Here is a 24,443-nt window from a genome sequence, read left to right as displayed (position 1 = left end):
CTCCTCTGTCACGCCAATTCCCCTTGTAAATTCTGCTCACTTTGTTCCTTTCCTTCGCTAGACCATCTCCTTCAGTACTTCCTTGATCTAGCGATTTTCTTCGCACACCTGGCTTAGGAAACGTGTTAGACCCAGCATATTATCACATTTTTCGCACATTACTGATGCATGAAATTAGCCTTATCAGCATCCTAAAATGCCGCCTGAACATGTTGGCGTTAACCGCGGTCGCTCTGCGAAGTAGTCGTCATATAGCCGCTGATGTGCAGCGGCGTGATCCCGGGGAGTCACTGCTCGGCGGTGGACAACAGGTGGAGGTCGAGGTACCGCCGGCTGCATATCCCCTTGTAGCATCCGGTCTATCTCACCCTTCGTATAGGCTTCCAATGCTTCGTTCATTTGTCGTTCGTACTCCTCATCACTACCACTACTACCACGCGCGTAACTCATTTCGCGTTGTTGTTCTTGTACAGAAATTAAGAGAGAGAGAAAACTCGTCAAAACAAGTGGTGTGAATGAAAATGACGTGAAAATCGCGTTTATACAGTGTTTCGTAAATTTAAAAAAATAAAAAATAAAAAAATTGCGTTGGCCGATCGCTCACCGATCGCCAGCCTACAATGGCGGTGAGCGGTTCGGCGAGCGCATCGGCCAGCGCCCGAGAACTGGCGAGCGCTCGCCGAAATTCCCGCCGATTCCGCGCTCGCCGGTTGCAATAGTTCGGCTAGCGACCTGGCTAGCGCTGGTTACTGTCGATGCTCTTAGGGACGGAAGGAAATGAAAATAAGTGATAAATTTCATGATAAATTTTCAAGAACGAAATAAATATTTAAATTAATGTAATAAAGAACTTTTTTCAAAAAAAATACTATGATATTCTTTATTAAATAAATTAAAAAAATATACTCCCTCCGTCCTTAATAATTCGTCACTATTTGATCCGACACGAGTTTTAAAAAATGTAATAGTAAGTGGGTTGAAAAAGTTGGTGGTATGTGAGTCCACTACTTTTATATACTTCCTTCGTCCACGTTACTTGATGCATTTCTTTTTGGCACGAGATTTAAAAAAATTTTGTTTAGTGAATTAAAAAAAGTAGATGAGAGAATTAAAGAAGAGAGAGTAAAGTAAAAGAAAGAATTAAGTAAGTGAGATTAGATATTTTGTTTTTTAGTAAAAAATAGAAATGACTTAAATAACTTAGGACAATCTTAAGTAGTTTTATAATAAAATGTAAGTATGAATAAGTTAGTGGAATGTAGGATCCACTATTAAAAATAGCAAAAATAAAAGGGGATAAATTTTTAAAGAGAGAAAAAAAAAACAGATGATAAATTTTTTGGGAGGGAATGAGTACATTTATTAAGTGATATGCGTTCTCTTATTGCAACAAGTCAAATCTTATTGCATGAGTTACGAATCTCGATAAAGATTGTGTTGCTTCGATATATACAAACATGTACACATGTGTAATTCCATCATATCAAGTACACTGAAACTGAAATAAACTATACCTCAACTTATCTGTACTAGCAAACCAATATCTTCTGGGTCAGAAAATGACTAATTTGCTTTATGTATAGATATTAGAGAAATAACTGACATATAGTTTCTCTATCTCATATTAGCACTTTTTTTTATTTCTACTCGTCTCAAATCCTTTATATTATGTTATTAAGAATTAAATTATTTAATTAGTATATTAGTTACTTAAATGTCTTTTATTAAGTCATCTTTTATTATAATTAAAATACTAATTTAAATATACTAAAAAACAAATCCCCAATTTACGATTTATAATGAAAATTGCACGAGCGAATATTTTGCTATTTGTACTTTTGACGTCCCCGTAATAAAAAAAATAGCATGAAATGTCTATTATTGATAATAATATCTCTAGAATTTTGCACTATTTTGTGACTATTTTATTCTTTTAAATTATTAATTTGGGCTATTTTCATTAATTTTACTACTCATTCTGTCCTATAAAATATTTGCACTTTTCATTTTTGTATGTCCCATAAAATTAAGGGCATTTAGTTTATGGAAAGTTATCACAATATATTACTCTTATATATCAAGTTATTTACAACTTATATCACCATCAAAACAATAATAATAATATGGGTTTCACTATCACCTAACACTTTCTTCTCCTCCTCCGTCTTACTCTATCCATTTTGTCTTAATTTTCATGTCATATCATGCATCATTTTTATGAGAAGGGGGGAGGGGGGTATTACGCAAATCAATCATGTATCATGTCTTTTCAATCATAGTATGTTACATGCTTTATGACAGTAACATGCTTTATGACAGTGGTACCGATGAGTGATTTAATTCAATTTACACTATTTGGTGGGATGTCTATTACTTCCTCCTTTCATTAGTGGTAATGCATTTTTTGCAAAATAATTTTAAGAATAAATATTTAGTATTAAATGGAATGAAGTAAAATAAGAAATAGAAATTAAAAAAATAATTAAATAATAAAGTAGGGGAAAAAATAATGCATGAAAAAAATAAAGTAAGATATACTAATAAGTTTTAGAAAAAAAAAATAACTCAATTGTAATGTGAAACTAAAAAAAATATTCCCTCCGTCATACAATAAGAGTTACACTTTACCATTTTGGGTCGTCCCATAATCAAGATCACATTTCATTTTTACCATAAATGGTAAGTAGGCATATATTCCACCAACTCACTTCATTGATATTTTATTATAAAATAAATATAGAAAAGTGGATCTTATATTTCACAAACTTTTTCAATTCACTATTCTTTACTCCCTCCGTCCACCAAAATTTGTCCCATTTTTCCATTTCCGTCCGTCCCCCAAAATTTGTCCCATTTCACTTTTACCATTTTTGGTAGTGGACCCCATATTCCACTAACTCATTCCTACTCACATTTTATTATAAAACTAATATACAAAAGTAGGACCCACAATCCACTAACTTTTTCAACTCACTTTCCATTACATTTTTTAAAACCCGTGCCCAATCAAACCGGGATGAATTTTTATAGACGGAAGGAGTATATTTTTTAAAATTCGTGTCCATAATAAAAATGACTCCTGGGATGGAAAAAATAATTCTCAATGCTATGTAAAAGAAAGAGGACTGGCCAGACGTGATGTCATTATCTGTATGTCAATTATACATTTACTATAAGAAAAATCAACCTCGAGATTGGTGGTGTAGCACAACTAATTTGTATGTATGATTGAATCGAAATTGTTGAATAAATTTTATTCCGGAATTCCATGTGGGTTTAGACAGCGAGATCTGCTCTACTTTATATTATTGTTAATACAGTAATTTAAGTAGTAATGCTACAGTGTATTTGAATTTGCATAAGATTATCAGAATTTATATAGGAAGTCAGCAATGCACGTGCAGAGTAGACTGTCTTAGAGAATGAAGAAAATAGTAAAAAAAAAATAGTACTTCTAAGTTTGGAACATGGGAAACAGAGTGGTGTGGAAAACCATCTTACCCATAACTTGGTATATATCCATGTGTTGTGAATTGTGATGATTACCTTAAACAATAGTTCTATAATCAAAAGGTGATGCTTCTGTCTTAAGTTGAGTTCGTCCATGATGTCGAGTTCTTAATTTTATGACCATGTCTTGCATTCCTTCTGTCCCAAAAAAAAGGAAGTTTGGAAATAATACTTCCTCCGTTCATGAAATGTTGTCCAGTTTGTCATTTTAGTATGTCCGTAAATTGTCCATTTTGCTTTTTTCTATCTTTGGTAAATGAACCACATACTTTCAACTACTCCCTCCGTCCCGCATAATTCGTCCCAGTTTTTCATTTCGGTCCGTCCCACATAATTTGTCTCATTTCACTTTTACCATTTTTGGTAGTAGACCCCGTATTCTACTAACTCATTTCTACTCACATTTTATTATAAAACTAATATATAAAGATGTGACCCACATTCCACTAACTTTTTCAACCTACTTTTCATTACAATTCTTAAAACCCGTGCCCAGTCAAAGTGACCCGAATTATCTGGGACGGAGGGAGTAATTCATTACACTCACATTCTATTATAAAATTAATATATAAATGTAGGGTCTATATTCTACTTATTTTTCTTCACATTTCTTAAAACTCACGCCAAGTCAAATATGGACAATATTTTTCAGATGGAGGAAATATGAATTTTAATACAAAATTAATAAAATTTAAAAAGTAAAAGAAAATGTCAGTACTCCATTATATTATGTTAAAGGTGAGTAGGATCCACCTCATTCGAAAGAAAATGTTACTACTAAAAATAAAAATAAACTAATTTTATAGGATAGAATTAAAATGATAAAAATGATTTTTTTTTTTGGCACGAAGAGAGTATTTTCAATTCATTTATGAAAATAAGATGTTGGCCTATAATATTTATGTACTGGGGTGGTGATTAATTGCTAACTAATTATCAATCCAAAATTGAGACAAATTTTTAACCATTAGATTAGGAGATCTTGATATAATGCCAAGTGTAATATATTTTAAATTTAAATAATTATTAATTAAATTAAAAGGGTATTAATGTCAAATCCTATGTGTAGTAATTATAACTAACTACTTTCTCTCTCCTCAAAATCATCTCAAATCTTTAAATTTACGTAACTCTCTCAATTTAAATTATTTTTTCGCAAAAAATATATCCAATTAAAGATAAATTAATAAGGATTCCAACGAGATTTCAATTACATATATTCCGACGATGTTTGGGTGATGAAATTTGATAAATTATATTTCAATTTTCGTACATGTTGATAAGCAGCTTTTATCAACAAATGCAACAAAAAATCTCAATATATTGTAGGCAAAATCTCAATATTATGCATGTCCAATCTCAATAAAAATGTGTTGATATTTTCTTGTCCTTGTATTGATATTCTAATGTCATATTGTTGATATTTGTAATACACAATGTTGATATAAAAAAACACCCACGAAAATTATCATATGATAATATAATGACGATATTACCCTTTTGTTGATATTTTGTCTACTATTTATTGAGATTTGTGAGCTTTAATCTCATCCACTCATTTTAAAATCCAAGGATGGAGATTTAGTCTCAATTTTGGATTAGGGTGCTATAAGCATTAGAATAGGACCCGTATGTACTGTATCTAAGTAATAGTAGGAGTTAAATTTATCAAAAGTTATTGGAACGTGCATGGATCATAAATTTATGTATAAATTAATTTTATAATAAAATATAAATATAATAATTTAGCATAACTTCAATTAAAATAAGATGAGATTTTAAATTAAGGATGTCTCAGAATGATAAAATACGACATTATTTTGTGAATGGAAGTACTTCCTTAAATTATTGTTCCAATATTTAGGGCTGAAAAAGGCCCAATTATGTTGCCTTATTATGAAAGTTTTAAATGAAAGCAAAAGGCCCAGTTATGTCTCTCTCTCACACAAATATTTTTACACACACGTTGCTTCAGTCATTTTTTTCATTTTAGTGATGTACCAAGCGTAATATTTATACTATATATTAGTAGTAATTGATATGATATGTCATAGATAATGCTCCAATTATATAAGTCATTGCTTGAGTTAAGCATACAAGTCATTCTTTTTGTGCCAAATATTCAATGAAAAACGTTTCAATAATTCAATACTATGAATTATACATTTTGTGAATATTTCTGGGGCTGCAAAAATCAGTCAAAATTAATGGGACCATCAAGAATATTCACATTATCACACATGGTCAGATATCCTATGAAAATACTTTTATATATAGCTCGAAAAATATATTATAATTCTAGCTATATTCCTTTATGCAAACTTTCCGATGCATAATATATACGACAAAATTTTAATTAGCAGAGAATTTATCGGTCATTTTCAAATTAAAAGTAATTATCAGTGAATTGTCGGTTTAATAATTAAGCCAGTATGAAAGTAATTAACTGACGGATTACTATGCCAATACGAAACTAACCAATTAGGATAATTAGACAATTAAATTATACTATTACTTTATTCTTTCTCTTATTTTACTATTTTTTTACTTTAATTATTTATTATTATTTTTATAAAAGTCAGTGAAAAAAATAAATATGACAGTTAATGCGGGACGAAGGTAGTATAACATGCATGCATCCTCTTTCAGAATATGAAAAATTAGGCGTAATAGTTGGCCCAATAACGAATTTCATTTGAAAGTTTATGTTAATTTTATATTCATTTATAATCTGCAATTATATCAGAACACGCACTATGCCAGTCAAATTCTGTTTGATGCATGCCAGCTTCAAAACATTTTATATTAAATTACAAAATTATTATTCACATTTTAACCAAGCATTTAGAATTGGATAACAATTATACTTATATAATTTAGAATAATAAATTTAAGCAGACTAAGTGTAGAGGGTCCTTCGCCTAACATTTGGCATTCTTTAATTTTTCTATTTTGAACCACTAATTCGTGACAAGTAATTAGAACCTACGTGGAAGTTCAGAGTTCGTAAATTTTGTAACTTTTATCAGATTTCGTATAATCATTAAATATACGGTATAAAATACTCCCCCGGTTCCACTTTAGGAGTTCCGGTTGAATTTAGCACGGGTTTTAAAAAAATACAAAGGAAAATTGGAGAAAAGAAATAATGGAATGTGAGTCATATTTTTATATATTAGTTTTATAATAAAATATGAGTGAAAAAGGTGAGTGGAATGTGGAGCCTATTACCAATTATAGAATATTCCAATCGAGACTTCTAAAGTGGAATATTCAAAAGTAGTAAATTGAGATTCCTAAAATGAGACGGAAAGAGTAATATATTATGGTGACGAAGTAAAGTGATAAATGGACACAACTAATAAAAATAAATCCAATGCTCAATTTTAGTAATATTTTAATGTGATTGCTTATATATTGGGGAAATGGTATATTGGACAAAGAATACGTGGCCGAATGCATGGATAACTCTCGTTACCACACACGTATATTTGTCAATTGGATTCAGATTTTTATTAAATTAATACTATCTAAGTAATCAAATAATCAATCATTCGTGATTGTATTAGACACGTCATATTTATTTGCTTATTTGTTTTTGTTTCATGCAAATATCAAATGGAATCCTAATCCAAAGTAATACCGTCAACAAGAAAACGGATTTAAAAAATAATTATGCTTGTGTTGACTAATTAAGAAATGAACAAAAAGAAAATACAAACTAAAAAAGTAGGCATTAATTGTTGTAGGATACTTTTTTTCAAACAATTAATGTTCCATTTGAATGGCTGCACTTAGCTATTTATCATGGACCAAAATAATTAATTTGGGCGCGCGTGATTCACAGTCTCAATTAGGTAGTCTTTTAAACTTGTCTCATTCTCCATTTCTTGAGAAAGCTTTACTTTAATACATAAATACAAACAATTGGATAAAATTTGAATATTATGGCAAATTTACACATACTATACCTAGTACTCTTTGAGTGTATTCAGCAAAATTAAGATGGGAATTATAAGGTGGATCTACCATAGTTAAGATGTGTTTTAGAAGATTCAACACGATTTCTTTTCTTAGTGCATTTGCATCCACAAAATCACTCTTTAATTTATTTCTAGATGCAAGAAATGTAAATATAGGGGTGCTTTTACTATCACACCATTCGATTGCTACATTCGATTGCTAGATTCGGTTTTGGTTACTATCCTCTTCGTCCGCTATTAGGAGTCTCATTCATGGGCGGCACAGGTTTTAAGAAATATTAAGAAAAGTGAGTGGAAAAAAGTTAGTAGAATAGGGGTCCCACTTGTATATATTAATTTTAAATGAAATGTGAGTGGAATGAGTTAGTGGAAGGTGAGAGAGACCCTATTACCATTTATGGTAACAGTGAACCGGGACTATTATTCGCGGACGGACTAAAATGGAAAAACGGGACTCTTATTCGCGGACGGAGAGAGTACCAAATATTAGTATAGTTTTTTTTTTTTTTTCAATTTTCGATAGTATTATTTTAGTCTTAGAAGTGATATTCAAATAATTCGAAATGACTGTTCTTTGATAAAGTAGTAGACTTAGAGTTCATAATATTTGGATCTCAAATTGGTCAAAGGATAAAAAAGAGAAAATTTTTCAAGCTGATTTATTTCAATTTACATATTTAATAAGTTAGTCAGTTTTTAATAAAAGAAATAATAATCCTCCATTCATATCTACGATAATAATAACTCGAGTTGGATAGGGAAACATCTTATTTGAAGGGAAAGATAAAGTAACTAATGCGCACATGGTAGTAATTCAGTTTAATTTTTTTTACTTGTAATAATATTTTATGGTTCCAAGTTAATTGGGCTATTCTATTTTAGATTATTCAAAATCAATTAAAATTATATTTCTTTATAAAAAATAAATATCTAATTTATTTTCTATTATTTCTAAAAATAATTTTCTTAAATTGCAGTATTATGTCAATGTAACGTAGCAATTAATTTAAGACGGAGAGAGTACAATATTTTAAATGGATAGGAAAATCAATAGGCGCTGTAGCTGTACCTTGTGTGTTCCACATAAACAATAATAGATGCACATTACTATATTAGTAACGCATATTCCATAGAAGTCGTAGAATTCAAATTTCAGAAATTTGTGTAGATCCTATTTCCCATTTTGAAATCAACAACGAAAATTACAATTTGTATATGATAAATATTGTTCATAATTTGAATTAAATGACCTTATTTTTTATGAATAGATACTATATTGTGTAATTTATTTGGATTAAAGTTTACAATATTACTGGTGAAGAGTGGTAGTAGTAAGTAACGGTTGCTTAACGCCAATCCAAATTATCATAATTACTTTGAACTCCCAAATACTTTCTCTATCATCTCTTTATCTCTAACAACCACAACAACCGCTGCAAATCTTTTCTTTCTCTCTCTCCAAAATCGAGAGTGAAGATGGCGCTCGAAGATAGCAGCCACTGCCACCTCACCGACGCCGATACTGCCGCTGCTGCTTCGAGCCCTTCCTCCACCGTCAGCCACACGCTCCTCCTCCTCCACTCCGACGATCTCCACGCCAGGATGGACGCGGCCAGGGAGATTCGCCGCCTCACCAAGACCTCGCAGCGCTACCGCCGCCACTTCTCCGTCTCCATCGCGCCGCTCGTCCAAATGCTCCGCTCCCAATCCGCCGACGCCAACGTCGCCGCGCTTGCCGCGCTGCTCAATCTCGCCGTCAAGGACGATTTGTGAGTGAAACCGAGCTCAATTGAAATCGTTTTTGTTAATCCTAGTCTCTTAATTAATCTGTGCGGTTACTGAATTTTGGATTACTGGAATATGCGGATTTCAGATGCTGAACGCTTAGGTTTTAGGCGAATTTTACTTTTCAAATCTATAATTATATAGTAGGAGTAATATAATCAACGGAAAGTGAAAAGTTTGATTCCTTGCTGCCTATTCGTTACTATTGTTATTCTGAGGTCGCTACTTTTCGGTTTTCTTATCATTTTCCTTGGATTCTGTAATTGGATTACAAACCAGGAATTGTTTTTTTTTTATGAAATTTTAAAATATTTATACCTGCAGATTTCGGTTGTTTCGCATTATTGTGAAGAATATGTATACTTTCTTTTGACGATTCATCTTTCTCGAAGATGCTCTGTTGTTATACTTTCGATTGAGAAGAATAATTTTAATCGAATAATATTCCTGTAATTGCAAAAGCGCAGAGAGCTTAATTAATGATTTTGAAACATTACTCAGCCGCTGGAAGCATATTCTATGTTCAAATAATAGATAAATTATTAGGTGCAACATCTTTTTTCCTCTTTTATTTTCTTTTTCTTTGTTGCTGTGTGTTGCTTTCTACTACTTTTTCTCTCCCGTCCAATCCTTTTCCTCTTAAAATCCATAACTTTGTTGGTGGTGTAGTCTAATCCTTTTTCTTTAGTCTTCCTCTTTAAGCTATCTTATGGATTAGGTTCTTCCCTATAAACTAATCATTTTCTATTTGTAACTGCTAGCTTGATTCGTTTCATAATCTGTTACCAATGTGGACTTGTTATTTTAGTCTATACTCAAACTCAAAAGATTTGGTTTTTTAAAAATTACATAGGGTCCCTTTGTATTTCCACTCTTTAGCTTTAGAAGTGTAACATTATTATAGGGTCCCTTTGTATTTCCACTCTTTAGCTTTAGAAGTGTAACATTATTATATGGTCCCTTTGTATTTCCCTTTGGTTGAACTATTGTGATGAACATTGGTTAACATAATTTTTTGAATCAAGAGGTCATTGCGCTCAGTTTTGTGATTTATCGGCTCAGTGTTTCACTTGTGTTGAACATAGAGATTGACCTTTGTGTATATATTTTCAGAAACAAAGTGAAAATAATGGAAGCTGGTGCACTAGAACCAATAATTGACTTCCTTCAGTCTGAGCACGTTACTCTACAAGAGCACGCAGCTGCAGCCTTGATCACTCTGTCTGCATATCCTATCAACAAGCCGATCATTAGTGCTTCTGGTGCAATTCCGCTGCTTGTAGACATTTTGGCACATGGGAGTTCACAAGCTAAATATGATGCCGTATTGGCTCTTTACAACCTATCTACTCATCCAGACACACTCAACGAGATCCTTCAAATGGATCCAATTCCTCCATTGGTTAATTTGCTTAAGTCCTGTAAAAAGTCTTCCAAAACCGTGGAAAAGTGCACTGCTTTGATAGATTCTTTGATGGGTTTTGAGGAAGGAAGAGCAGCCCTCACATCTGAAGAGGGGGGCATACTTGCCGTTGTAGAGGTCCTCGAGAGTGGGTCACTGCAAAGTCGGGAACACACAGTTGGAGCTCTTTTGACCATGTGCCAGAGCAACCGTGCAAAGTATAGAGAACCAATACTTAGAGAAGGAGTAATCCCCGGGCTTCTTGAGCTAACTGTTCAAGGAACGCCAAAGTCCCAACCGAAAGCTCAAATGCTCTTATGTCTGCTGAGGGACACTCCATATCCGAGGTCTGAGCTTCAACCCGACACGCTGGAGAACATCATGTGCAACATAATATCTCAGATTGAAGGGGAGGATCAATTAGGAAAAGCAAAACAAATGCTCGCTGAGATGGTACAAGTCAGCATGGAGCAGAGTTTACGACACTTGCAGAAGAGGGCGCTCATATGCACCCCAGCTGATCTACCTATTAACAGCTGCGGTTCTGAAGTTCCAACTAAATGATCGACGGATGTGTGTACTTCACTCTCAAAAGCTCCATTACGATTGTTGGTGTTTGTACCACCATACTCTCGGTTGCACAGGAACAAAGGATGAATAAATGCGAGCAAATAAAGAGGAGAAGAAAAGGAAAGGATGCACGAATGCCAGTCCAGGCCTTCTGTTTGGGTACTTGGTGATTGGTAAGTGTTAATAAACTGATTTTAGTTATAGTTGTGAGAAAACTTGTCTATGTTTATTTTTGTTTTTATTTTTCTCTTTGTAAAACAGTGTGTTGAAAACTATACAGTTGGTACATAGTTTTTTACATTACAGTAAACTTTTTACTGGAAAGTACATAAATGATTGGTTTTGCACAAGCTGCTTGATGTTCTTGGGAAATTAGTTTACATTATACTAATTCAGATGCAGTTTCGATTTGAGATAAAAAGTTTGGATAAAAGTGTTGAGGTGAAAATTGAGAGGCAATCATGCGACATGAGATCTCTTCATGTTAGTTTGTTAACCTTTTTGTATCCAATAATTTTTTGTAGATATTTGTGGTCTTAGTCATGGGATAGTTACACTTTCAAGAAAGTTGCATTTATTTCTGGGACAACTAACTTTTCACCTCTTGTTTTATTTCGTCATCTCCACAAGCCCTTTACGAATAAAGATTTGCTTTTCAGAAATACTAGTGCATTATGAAAGCTTTGTATTTTAAAATTGTAAAAATATTAAATAAAATCTTAATTTGTCTTGCAAATTTTGATTAGTAAAATAACCCGACAAAAGGTTTTTGGGTACTAGTGGGTATAGATTTCATACAAACATATATTGGTGTGTGGAAATATTTACAAACAAAAAAAGTTGGCGGGTGGAGACAAACGGTTAGAGTAGTTAGTGGAGAATTCCGGCCCCCACATAACGTATGAATTGATCAATTGAAAAGTATATATTAGATTAAAGTATAATGTATAATTATTATTTCTAAAAGCCACCGACGAATTTCTAACTCACCTAAAACTCTATCTTAACAAAAATTTTAAAAGATGAAACCTATCTCCAATATTGGCTTAATTCTAGTTTATATAATAGTGTAGTGAGAGAGCATGGCTACACTTGGATCGCCGGTTTAGTTGCGAATCGAACTGGTGGTTCCAATTTAGGAATCTGGTATCATTTTTCTAAAGTTAAATCAGAATTTGCAAATTAATTTTTTATTGGTTCTGCTCGAAATTTGAAACTGTAATCACGGGCTTAACTATTGAAAAAAATAGTTAAACAATTAGGATTGCAAAAATCACTAATGAAAAGTATATTAGGGTTGCAAAAATAAAAAAATCATCAGATTTTTTCCATGATATTTGAATCATGAAACTATTGCCCTACTAATGAATTGTGGGCCAAATACTCAGCTTATGATGAAAACAATGATTAGACATTTCATTCAATTCTCATAATTATATTTAGTGGACTAACCGGAAGTCATAAAGTCGTCTTTAGTAAATTGAAAGTGTGACCTACTTTCCACTAATTTTTTTTTCATTTCTTTTCATAAACTTAAACAATTTCTTAAAACTCACGTATATGAAAACTCAACATGCGTATTGGCATATGGATGAAATACTAGTTTTAAAGACATAGTAGTATAGTACTTTTCTTTGCGAATGCAGATCATATGGCTTGCATCTACTAGTCGGGTCTTCACCACCAGTTATCACATTTTTTAATGAATAAACATAATTAGTCTTATTCCTTACTATCCATTTTCTTATAATGTATTGTCCTCGACTTATTGGAAATGATCTATTTTCTTTTCTGATTTATTCCAACTAAAATACTTCCTTCGTCTATTATTTAAAGAATTATTTTACCATTTTAGATTTAAAGAACCATTTCTTTTATTCTACTTTCAGTATACGGACCCATATATTCCACCAATTTTTACACTCACAATCCAATATAAACTACTCCCTCCGTCCCATAAAAGATGTTCCACTTTCCTTTTTAGTTTGTCTCATTAAAGAAGTTACATTTCCATTTTTAGAAAATATTTTCTCTCACATTAATATATATATATATATATATATATATATATATATATATTATATTTTCTCTTTCCTCTTAACACATAAAATAAAACCTCCTAAAATCTTGTGTCGTCCCACAAGTGTGATATCTTTTGTGGGACGGATGGAGTAATTCTTTAAATGAGTCTCACATTCTACTCACTTTCTTCATGTACTATTCTTCACAAAGTCAAGCAATTTCTTAAAACTCGTATCGAGTCAAAATCGCTCTTTAAATGGTGGACGGAGGGAGTAACTCATTACTAAAAAATACTTTTATCTCTACTTTATTCCCTCTCTCTTATTTTATTTTTCTGCACTTAACATATAAAATGAAGTTGTATAAAATTCTGTGCGTCCAAGGAAGGGGTCATATTTCTTGGGACGGAGGAGTACTTAATATATAATTAAATTAATCATACATAAATTTTTTAAAATGTACTCCCTCCGTCCCACATTTGTAGTAACATTTAGTATGGCACAGGTTTTAAGGAATTGGTGGAGTGTGTAATTAATGAAGTGAGATGTGGAGTGCGTAATAAATGAAATGAGATGGTGGAGTGAGATGATGGAGTGTGTAATAAATGAAGTGAGTTGGTTGAAGGTGGGTCCCTCTTTGACTTTTTGGTTTTTTATTTTTGTTTTGATTTATTTTAATATAGATAATGGCATTTGGGTGTAATTTTAGTGAATAATGGGGTAACATTTTATGTGCAAATATGGTAAATTCTAAATGTTACTCCAAATATGGGACGGACTTTTATGGCAAAATGTTATTACAAATTTGGGACGGAGGGAGTATTAAAAGATATATTTTCTGGCCAACCAGGCCCATTTATCATACGGGTCCCGAGCCTTAATTTATTATAACAATCTAACACACTTTACTCATGGGCTTGGACCGATTCAAAGTCGAGCTAGGTTTGTGCTGGGTTGGCCAGCCCAATTGAAAAGTGTAGGTACTTGTAGTATAAATTAGTATTTCCTATAATTCAGAGTTAGAAAGAGAAAATCGTACTTATAAAAAGAAAAATAATTTTAAGACATCAAAAGGGAAGAGTATATATTAAAAAAAAATTTATAAAAATACGACATTACTACTTTGATAAACTATCGTTGTTTGTTATATTACGAACAAATAAATTCAATTTTTAATTACATTCATGCATTTGATAACTTATAATGATGGAGATCTTATAAGCTATTTATAATTTTATTTGTAAAAAAATTATTATTTTCTGTCTTTTTAACAAATTCAAACCCTTTAGCAACGTACTCCATAAGTAACAAGTCGGTTCAAAGCTTCAATATTCAACGCGTCAATTGGAAAAAGAAAATATATAGTAGTACTATAGAAAATATCATATATAAATGTGAAGTTGTGAATTATTTGACATATTCATTCCAATTCTAAATAAAAATGTTTGTTCCCGCTTATACTCACAAACATTCTCTTCTCTTCTCTTTTCCATAACTCATTCATTTTCATCCATGGCTAGGGTTCTTCCCATTCTAAAACCCCATTTTTTACCCTCATCATTCGCTTTCCTCATAGTTGTGGCCGTGGTTTTGTCGGTTTTCTCTGTGGTAACTTTTCTATGCAGTAAAGAGCAGAAGACGGTTAGTATGGGCGGTAAAAAAAGCAAGGCGTTGCGCTTAAAGGCGAAGATGATGGCGAAGATGGTCATGTGTTATAAGGTGCATGACGAAGGAGAAAGTGATGACGATGAAGACGACGCCGTTTGGAAGAAGAGGATTATCAAAGGCGAGAAATGTGGACCGTTAGATTTTTCCGGCAGGATTTTGTATGATTCCGATGGTAAGCTATTGCCGGAGTAATGTAACATTTTCTTTTCTTTTTAAGAGAGTTGTTATTTTATATTCACATATTGTTAAATCAAATCGTGGTCATGTGAACATATATGTATCACAGTACGAACCAAATTTTGCTGCCAATTTGTAGATGGATAGTAACCTTTTAAATTTCATGACTAATCATAATTTGATCAAATTTTACGATTTAAAAGACAATTATTCCTTTCTAAAAAAATGCATTCCCTCCGTCTATTAACATCAATAGTCTTGTTCGTAGACAACATAAATGTAAATTATGAGAGAAAACAAGATTAGAGTGTATATATTGTTAGTTCATAGTTGGAAGTAGATTAATAGACCAACGAGAAGAAAAAGTGATATGCTATACCAAAAATAAAAATGAATTAATTTTATTGAATAGACCAAAATAAAGAAAGAGAGTATTGTGCATGGAGTATAAAATTCCATGTTCACAACTGAGCCACACTTAGGAATTTCGGAATTCCCAACAAACACATTCTAAATTTTTGTGTTCTTTTCTACATCGTGAATTCTCTCATTGATGGAAATTATTTTTCTCGTAAGAAATTGCAACCAAAATCCAAAAAAAACGTAAAGAATTCTGCATTTTGAATTTTTAATAGTTCAAAGTCTAAGCCTGTTCCTTGAATTCCAAAAGGGATTCTCTTTATTTCGGGTTTATTTTTTCCATTTAATTTTATTCTGTTCATACTATTAGAATAAAAAAGAGTTTGAGAGAGAAGCCCAAAATTATTTATTACGCATTCTTGTCAGCGACATGTTTTATTTACTTAGTTATTTTTGGTGATTCTATTCATGACTCGAATTTACTCAACCCTATTTCAAATAATAATGAAATACTATATTTATCTCTTTGCTATTTCGTGAGACGAAGACTACATATATCTCAAGATTCCCAACCACCTTACCTACCTACGTACAACATACAACTTTGAGTTGGCAAACCAAAGTAGTAATTCCTCCATCCATCGCTAAATGAGACATTATTTTCGGCATGAGTTTGAAGAAAATAGAGTTTTATTAATTAAGTAGAGAGAATAAAATACTCTGTAAAATAGATGAAAAAGTAAAAGTAAAAAGTAAGAAAAGAGAATATCCCTAAAAAGAATATAATTTAACATTTTTGTGTCAACTATTTTACAATTTCTAATAGATTAATATATTGGAAAATTTCGTGATATAATTATTACGACACGATTTTTTTTAAAGATTAATTATACACACTACACGGTTGCTTAAATGCTCTATTTGTCGTATCATGCAAATGACATAAATACAAATATCCACAAACCAAATACAGTTTCAACAAACGCACACAAATCCTTTTCTCCCATCTCATAGATTGTGAAATGGAAACTACTCTACAAATTCCTGTACAATTTTCAGAGCTACCTATACCAATAACTATTTAAATAACAATTAAAAAAACATTTAATCACAAAAAAATGTAGGTGTATTCAATTATTCATACCTTTAATGATGGGCCCTCAAACGGGCTTATTTTGCAAACAAAAATCAAGAATCCTCTGCCCCACCTCCGCTTCATCCTTACTCTCTCTCATCAATTTCTCAATCTCGGCCCGCGGAAGCGTCATTTTGACCCTCACGGGCCCCGAGCCCGAGCCCGAGCCCACATGAACAGCTGATTTCTGTCTAAGCATCATGCCCTCAAGCCTTTCTATAGCACTGCTTTTATGCGGCAGAGACTTGGCCCGTCTAGTAGTCCGGGCCTCGGGAAACTTAGGCATTTCCACAAGGAAATAAATCTTCCCGGGCTTGAGGCCCTGTTCGGGCCGAAGGTGCTGGGCCCGAATTCCGTGCCTCTTCACTTGTTCCGACTCCAGCAAGACGTGGGCCGCCGAGTAATCTCGGAGCACGTCGGCCGCCGTCGCCGGCGGCTTCACCTTGAATGTTTGGCCGTCGATTGTCATAACCTCGGCCCGTTTCTTCTTCAATCCTGCTATGCCGTTTCCCATGTCGATCGATGAGAGAGAAAGTGTGGAGTTGGATTATTAAGAAAGTAGGAAAAATTAAGATGAGTGAATACAATTTGTAGGATTCGAAAGTGGGATGATGGCATTAATATTTTGTCACGTTTCGTGCAGAATCGAATTCCAATTTAGCATTGGATAATATCAATATTGTTGCCACCTCATACCAATTACTTCTATTTTATTCTTTCTCATATGATACTAAGTTTATCTGAATTTTAATTAAAAATTATTATTATTATTATTATTATTATTATTATTATTATTATTATTATTATTATTATTATTCTCCCGTCCCAGCTCAAGTGATTGATTTCTTTTTGGCGTTCTTTTCCAAAAACGATAATAAATAGTTAAAGTAGAAAGAAAGTAAAGTAAGAGATAGTATATAGAGCGTGTGATAACGGAATGTGAGACTCATTTATATTATTATTTGTTTTATTTTTTGGATGTATTTTTACTTGTGTTTTTTTTATTGTTTTATTTTATACTAATATTTTTATTTCACTTTTTATGGAAATGTCTAACCGGGACTTCTAATGTTAGACGGATGAAAATGGTCAACCGAGACTCCAAATGCCGGATGGAGGGAGTATAATTTTTCTCAAACATGTACCGAAAAGCAGTCAATCACTTAAAATGGAACAAAAGGAATATTATTTTATATTCAGTTAATTTAGCGAAATAAACTATAAAATGCATGCCGTAAAATTTAATACTAGTTCGTCATTTCATGCCATGTTGATTTCCTTGTTGATGTGAACTCGCTGATGGTTGCAAAATTCCGGAATGAATCAGATTGTTTGGTGATTTTAATTATTGTAGACCACAACTTTTTTTATCCATCTATAAATATATAAATGGAAAGTTTTGGAGAACAACATAAACGCCATTATAAATATTATAGCAAGAATTTCTAATATTATAAATTATAGGTATCAAATAATACAACAAAGAAAATATTATTATGACTCTTCATTTCTTACATAATTAATTGTCCACTAAATAAAATAACATAAGGTAATATTAATGACATTAATTGCCATTGACTCTCGCTATCCATGGAAAAATAGTACTAGTATCATTTATAGATGGCATGAATTTTAATGAAAACTTAGTAAATTAAGAGAAAATGGATAAAAGATTGATATAGTATAAGAGTGAAAGAGAAAAAGTACTCCCTTTGTTGCCGATTAATTGTTACTTTTTTTCATTTTGGTCCATCCCTCAATAATTTTCGCACTTCATTTTTAATAAACGGTAAGTAGGTTCCACATTCCACTAACTCACTTCACTCACATTTTATTAATAAACTAATATAAAAAAGTGGGTCTCACATTCCACTAATTTTTTCAACCAACTTTTCTTTACATTTCTTAAAACCCGTTTCCGGTCAAGGAGTGACAATTAATTGGGGACGGAGTAAGTAATAGAGAGCGGAGAAAAAGTAATCAAGAGAATGAGAAACATTGGGTAAAAATATGAAAGAACGTTTTCATTTTTCAAATGAGACTATTTTTTGTGGATAACCCAAAACAGCAAAATGAACCTATTTTTCGTGGACGGGAGGAGTATATAATAAGCCACCCACTAACCTATTAACTTTGAACCATTACAATCCATAGTCCACCACTTCACACCATGATGCTGAAAATTACTCTTTTCATTCCATGTTTATTGAGTCATTTTTCTATTTTGAAAAGTTCCAATATAATTTTGTCAGTTACTATCTCCATCCCTGAAAATTTGTCCCATTTTTTTTATTTTCGTATGTCCCCTAAAATTTGTCTCATTTCACTTTTACCATATTTGGTAGTGGACCTCATATTCCACTAACTCATTCCTACTCAATTTTATTATAAAACTAATATATAAAAGTAGGATCCACGATCCACTCACTTTTTCAACTCACTTTCCATTACATTTTTAAAATCTGTGTCAGGTCAAAGTGGGACAAATTTTGAGGGATGGAGGTAGTATATTTTTAGCAAAAAGTAGCAATCTCTCTTACTTATTATCTCTTCATCTCGCTTACTTTATTTTCTTTTACTTTATTCACCATACACTATTCTTAGTTTTCGTGCCGAAAAGAAGTATCTCAACTAATAAGGAATCATCTTTTTACTGTACAATATTATACTCCCTCCGTCTCGGTTACAAATTAATGGATTTGGTAAACACTCCTCATCTGCAAACGATTATAGTGTTAATTTGGATGGAGGGCAGTGTAAACACATTCACAGACGAGGGGGCGACCCACTACCATGGATCCGGACGTAAATTTTTAATAAACGCCCCCTCCGATAGCTTCCGACGTCGCCCCTCCCCCCTCTATTAGTTTCCGATAAATTTTATTTCGCCCCTTTTGTTTTATGTTTCTTGAAATGGCTTAATATTGTTGTGCAGTTTATTATTGTTAGGTAAAAGGAAATAGCAAATTTGTGATCTATATGAGCTGAAGTAGATTGTTTTGTAAAAGTTACGACTCTGAAAAATATCAATCTCCAGCAAGCAATGTAGACTCGCTCCACCGGCTCAATGCCATCGCTTGTCTACAACGGCAGCAATCGGTCGCTCATCTCTCCGTTCACCGACTCCACTAATTTCTTGCCCGAGAAGCAAGCCACCAAGCTCTGGCTACTGAAGAGGCGCTTCAAGAGGCGTGATGCCAAGACGGAAAGGATCCGGGAAGAGAAGGCCATGAAGCCTGATGATAGGGTTTAAGTTCTCTATCGAGAGATTTATAGAGCACGCGAAGATTGAACGGAAAGAAATCGATAATTCCCTAGTTGAAGTTCTAGGGTTTTGGAACAAGAATGAGAAAAGAAGTATTTTATTTCTTAATTCTCAATGAATGAAAATACGAGAGAATTCTATTGTATAGAATTCTAAACCCTAACATGTGTCTTGCTAATCAAGAAACATAATTAAAATAAAAGATTACAAAAGACATGCAAAATATCTAAAGATAAATAACTAAAATAAGAGATATGCTAAAATCAAGAAAGGAATATTGAGGATGATCTTTGGCGAGATTTGCTAGATCGAGGGCCCTATCAACTCTCCGCCGTTGAAAACCACCTTGCCTTCAAGGTGGATCATGAATTAGGAACATGAATGGCGTGATTTGGATATTCATAGCAATGCCGGAGTGTGTGGCAGGGGTTGTGAAAGCTGCCCACTCTGATCCATCCTTTGTGATAAGCACAATTGCCACCATTTCATCATCTTGCTTATAAGCCAACTTCTTGAACATCTCAACAGCCGCAAATGCCTCACCAAATTTAGCAAAGTCAAACACTCTTATCTTGACAAACGATTGATTCTCAACCATGGTGTACAATAATATCCGGAACATAGCAACCATCTCAGTCGCATCAAGCACCGTGACACCTCAATGAGAAGCATCCACCCCAGATTCGACAGCACTATATGTAACAATGGTTTCAACCCCCTTGAAAACTCCTGGGTCAAATATGCGAGCTCAGTCGTCTCCACCAAATCGAAGAGTATCACAACTCCATTCGCTATCCCCATGATAGGAACCCATCAAATATAAGAGAATACTACAGCTGTTGTCCAAACATGTCACAACATTGCGCGGTGGGATCGAACGACCATCAGAGGTGAGTGGTTGTTTAAATCTGAACAAATCTCGATCAGCAACACAAAGCAAAGCTTGCTTCTACAGATGTGACTCCATATAATAATCACCATAAGATGGTGTAGAGTTTGCTACATAATGTGGATCCATTTGAGCAGATTTGACAGCAAGAAAAGCATCTATTTGTGCAGGCTGCCCAGAGTCAAATAAAATAGAGAACACTATACCTCCCACTTTAGCTTCAATAACATCACCGAACTCGGATGAGGGATTAGGTTGATCCTCGGGCAGTGGGTGTGACGCCATGTGATGATCTGGAGGGTTTAGGGTTTAGGTGATCTGGAGGGACGAACACTTGCATCACTGATCTCGGATGAAGAATGACAACGTTTCTCGAAATATCAAGAGTAACATCATCATTAAGAACGACGTCGTTGCTGGGAACATTGATAAGGCTAATTTCATGCATCGGCAATGTGCGAAAAATGTTATAATTTGCTGGGTTTAACACTTTTCCTAAGCCAGGTGTGTGAAGAAAATCGCTAGATCAAGGAAGTACTGAAGGAGATAGTCTAGCGAAGGAAAGGAGCGAAGTGAGCAGGAATTACAAGGAAACTGGCGTGACAGAGGAGTCAATAGCTGAGGGCATCAAAGTCTTATCTATACCTCGCTGGGCCCCACTCAAACGCCTATATACAGAAGAGCATGCAACGCAAGAATCATCATCACTTTTCACTCTTCTTAGCTCACACACATTACACACACTTGGGAATGGATCTGGGGTAGTCGGGAACGGAAGGTTACTTTCTTAGAAATTTCATGGTTGGCAACACCGTCCGAGTGAGGGCGAAGATACAATTACCTCTAATTTCTATTGTTTTACTTTTCTTTACCGTCGAACTTCACTTTTGGGAGTCGACCTTGATGTTGATGATGCTTATTTGTCTTTCTGTTTGTTGATTTGCGTTTAGCAGTTAAATTTCAAGTCAATTTGCATAGATCTCTCTGCCATTAGTTTATTTCTTCAAATGTTATGTCGATCTCTGTTAATTTTGATGTTGTGGTGTTTGATATGAAATTTGGTGACAGATCTGTGGTTGTTTGAGTATTTGGAGTTCCTGGTTTAAATCTGACGTGATGGAGGGTTTCTGTTGCTTGGAGTTCATGTCGGACGCTTGGATCCGGAGTGGATTTAGCGTCTGAGGTTGGATTCGACGTGTGGAAAGATAGTTGTTCGATAGATTCTGTTTTCTTCTTGATTTCTATTTTACTTCGTCTAGAGTATGCAGATCTGTTTAATTCTTCGTTTGTTATGCATTAATTTGATTTCAAGTCAGTTGCTCTGTTTTAATTTTGCTTATGTTGCATTCCTTAAGAAGTTTTTCGCAATTTGGTTGTAGAAGACGATGTCGCTGTTAGTTAGTACGAGAGTTAGTTATTCTGCCAACTTTTCATTCGTACCTTGCTTTTTTCAGACATGGTCCCCACAGTAGGTTTATTTCCTAGGTCTAGTAGTGAAATAGTAGTTTTCTTAGATCAAGTGTCGAACAGTTAATTTCCTTTACTTCGCTCTTTCATGATTTTTGCCTAGGTCTAGCTGTTAGCTTAAGAATTTCTAAAAGTTCCCAAGTCAAGTTAATTTTGATTTTCCTCAACCCATGAAAATGTGTGGCAGCAGCCAACACCAAAAACACACTCAAATCCTTGAACATGAGTATTACGCATCCTTCTCTGTGGGATCGATCCCTACTTCCCTATACTAGGTTTAGTAAAGTGGTTGAGGGTTTTTAAAAACAGTACTTTGTGTGTCCGACGACCGGGATTCCTCGTGTTCAACGAGTTCCTAGACCACGTGATCTAGTGGATTTGCTGGATCTAGGGAACCTGTTATTCTCTATTTTTGAATATACTCACACACAATAGGAGATATCTGGCTTTTCAAACATTGATGAGAGAAAGAATTGGGCTCGCCCCAATGTCTTCGGCCATCGACTCGTTGATCACCTGCTTCGAGTGTGCGACTTCAACATCTTGTGTAGCCGAGGCTCGATCAACTGGAAACTCACGATACGGCTGCCTGATCTCGGACAGTAGTGACATTGGGATTGTCGATTGGGAGGTGTCGCGTTGCTGCATTACACAAGAACCTGCCTCCTCAAAGAATGCCGAAGCAAATACCTCCTCGGTAATAGTTTCCGAATTCTCATAGCAATTGATTGTATCAAAACCATTTCCATTAGAAATAATGTTTTTGGGTGATTCCATAATTGAAGGCTGATCAACCCACTGATCATCATCAACAACATGTGAAACCTCGTCCTTGGTTAATTCTGGAGCAAAGCGGTGGTAGACTGCCAATAGAAAATCGTCCCAACCTTTTCCGGCATAATTATCCATCCAGCGTGCCATCCATTCTGACGTCGGATGATCAAACAAGTATTGAGTAAGGTACAACCGATCGGATAGAGGTGTATAGTAGTAGTTGTAATAATACTGCATATGACAAATCCACTCGGCTGCATTCTGTCCGTCGAAACGAGGAGGATCGACTCGTAGGCGCAGCAAGGCTGCTGGTGCTACGCCAGGCGGTGCCTGCGTAAGCGATGGCGGTAGCTGCCATCCCCGTTCCACGGTCGCTCCAGGTGGAGGGTCAGGCGGCTCCTTTGTCGCCATAAAGCCGGCAACCGCAAGTTTGGCTAAGGTTTCATCGAGCCTTCGATTCAGCGCATCATGTTGTCGTGCGAAGGCCTCCTGCTCGAGCCCGTGTGTCAAGAACTTATCGTCATGGTTGGCAAAATAGATGTTCATGACTGATGTTGTAGAGAGAATATGTGGTGGGAGAAGAGTAAATCAAGAAAGCACGGTTTAAGTTCCCTATCGAGAAATTTATAGAGCACGCGAAGATTGAACGGAAAGAAATCGATAATTTCCTAGTTGAAGTTCTAGGATTTTGGAACAAGAATGAGAAAAGAAGTATTTTATTTCTTAATTCTCAATGAATGAAAATACGATAGAATTCTATTATATGGAATTCTAAACCCTAACATGTGTCTTGCTAATCAAGAAACATAATTAAAATAAAAGATTACAAAAGATATGCAAAATATCTAAAGATAACTAACTAAAATAAGAGATATGCTAAAATTAAGAAAGGAATATTGAGGATGATCTTTGGCGAGATTTGCTAGATCGAGGGCCCTATCACCTGATGAGCGGAAGAAACGTCGGGAAGGCGTTGAAGAAGCTGGGAAAGTTACTGAAATTGCCATGCCTCAAAATCAAAAACTGAAATCATTCTCCTCCTTATAATCTATTCTCCTCCTCTCGTGTAAGAATGATTAGAAATTCGCACGGTGTTTGCGAATTGAACTGAGGAATCAAAGTCATTGTGACGATTGCCGAAAACGTGCCAAAAACTCTTGTGTCAGAATGACTTGAAATTCGCACGGTGCTTGCGAATCGTGCTTAGAAATCAAAATCATTGCGACGACCGCCTGCCAGAAACCTCATGTGTTAAAATGACTTGAAATTTGCACGGTGCTTGCGAATCGATCTGAGGAATCAAAGTCATCGCGATTATCGCCAAAAACCGCATTTGTCAGAATGACTCGATATTCGTACGGTGCTTGGAAATCGAGTTAAGAAATAGTTATGGAATCAAAGCCATCGCGACGATCGCCGAAAACGTGCCAAGAAAGC

General features: G+C 34.3%; 1 protein-coding gene and 1 pseudogene across 1 annotated transcript; one reads left to right on the top strand and one right to left on the bottom strand.

Annotated features, from left to right (window-relative positions):
• The first annotated feature begins 8,862 nt into the window (after positions 1 to 8,862).
• On the top strand, positions 8,863 to 11,600 carry LOC125202612 (ARM repeat superfamily protein). The gene is made up of 2 exons (XM_048101052.2): positions 8,863 to 9,262; positions 10,392 to 11,600. The coding sequence occupies exons 1-2, from the start codon at positions 8,970 to 8,972 to the stop codon at positions 11,242 to 11,244; spliced, it is 1,146 nt and encodes a 381-aa protein (XP_047957009.1). The 5' UTR covers positions 8,863 to 8,969; the 3' UTR covers positions 11,245 to 11,600.
• A 4,849-nt stretch (positions 11,601 to 16,449) lies between these two features.
• LOC125187452 (uncharacterized protein At1g66480 pseudogene) lies at positions 16,450 to 17,257 on the bottom strand (annotated as a pseudogene).
• Between the last annotated feature and the right edge of the window lie 7,186 nt (positions 17,258 to 24,443).

This window comes from Salvia hispanica, chromosome 2 (assembly GCF_029641045.1).
Source record: "Salvia hispanica isolate PSC_SH4W2 chromosome 2, Shi_PSC_v1, whole genome shotgun sequence".
Classification (NCBI taxonomy): domain Eukaryota; kingdom Viridiplantae; phylum Streptophyta; class Magnoliopsida; order Lamiales; family Lamiaceae; genus Salvia; species Salvia hispanica.
This window is presented reverse-complemented; position numbering and strand designations above follow the sequence as displayed.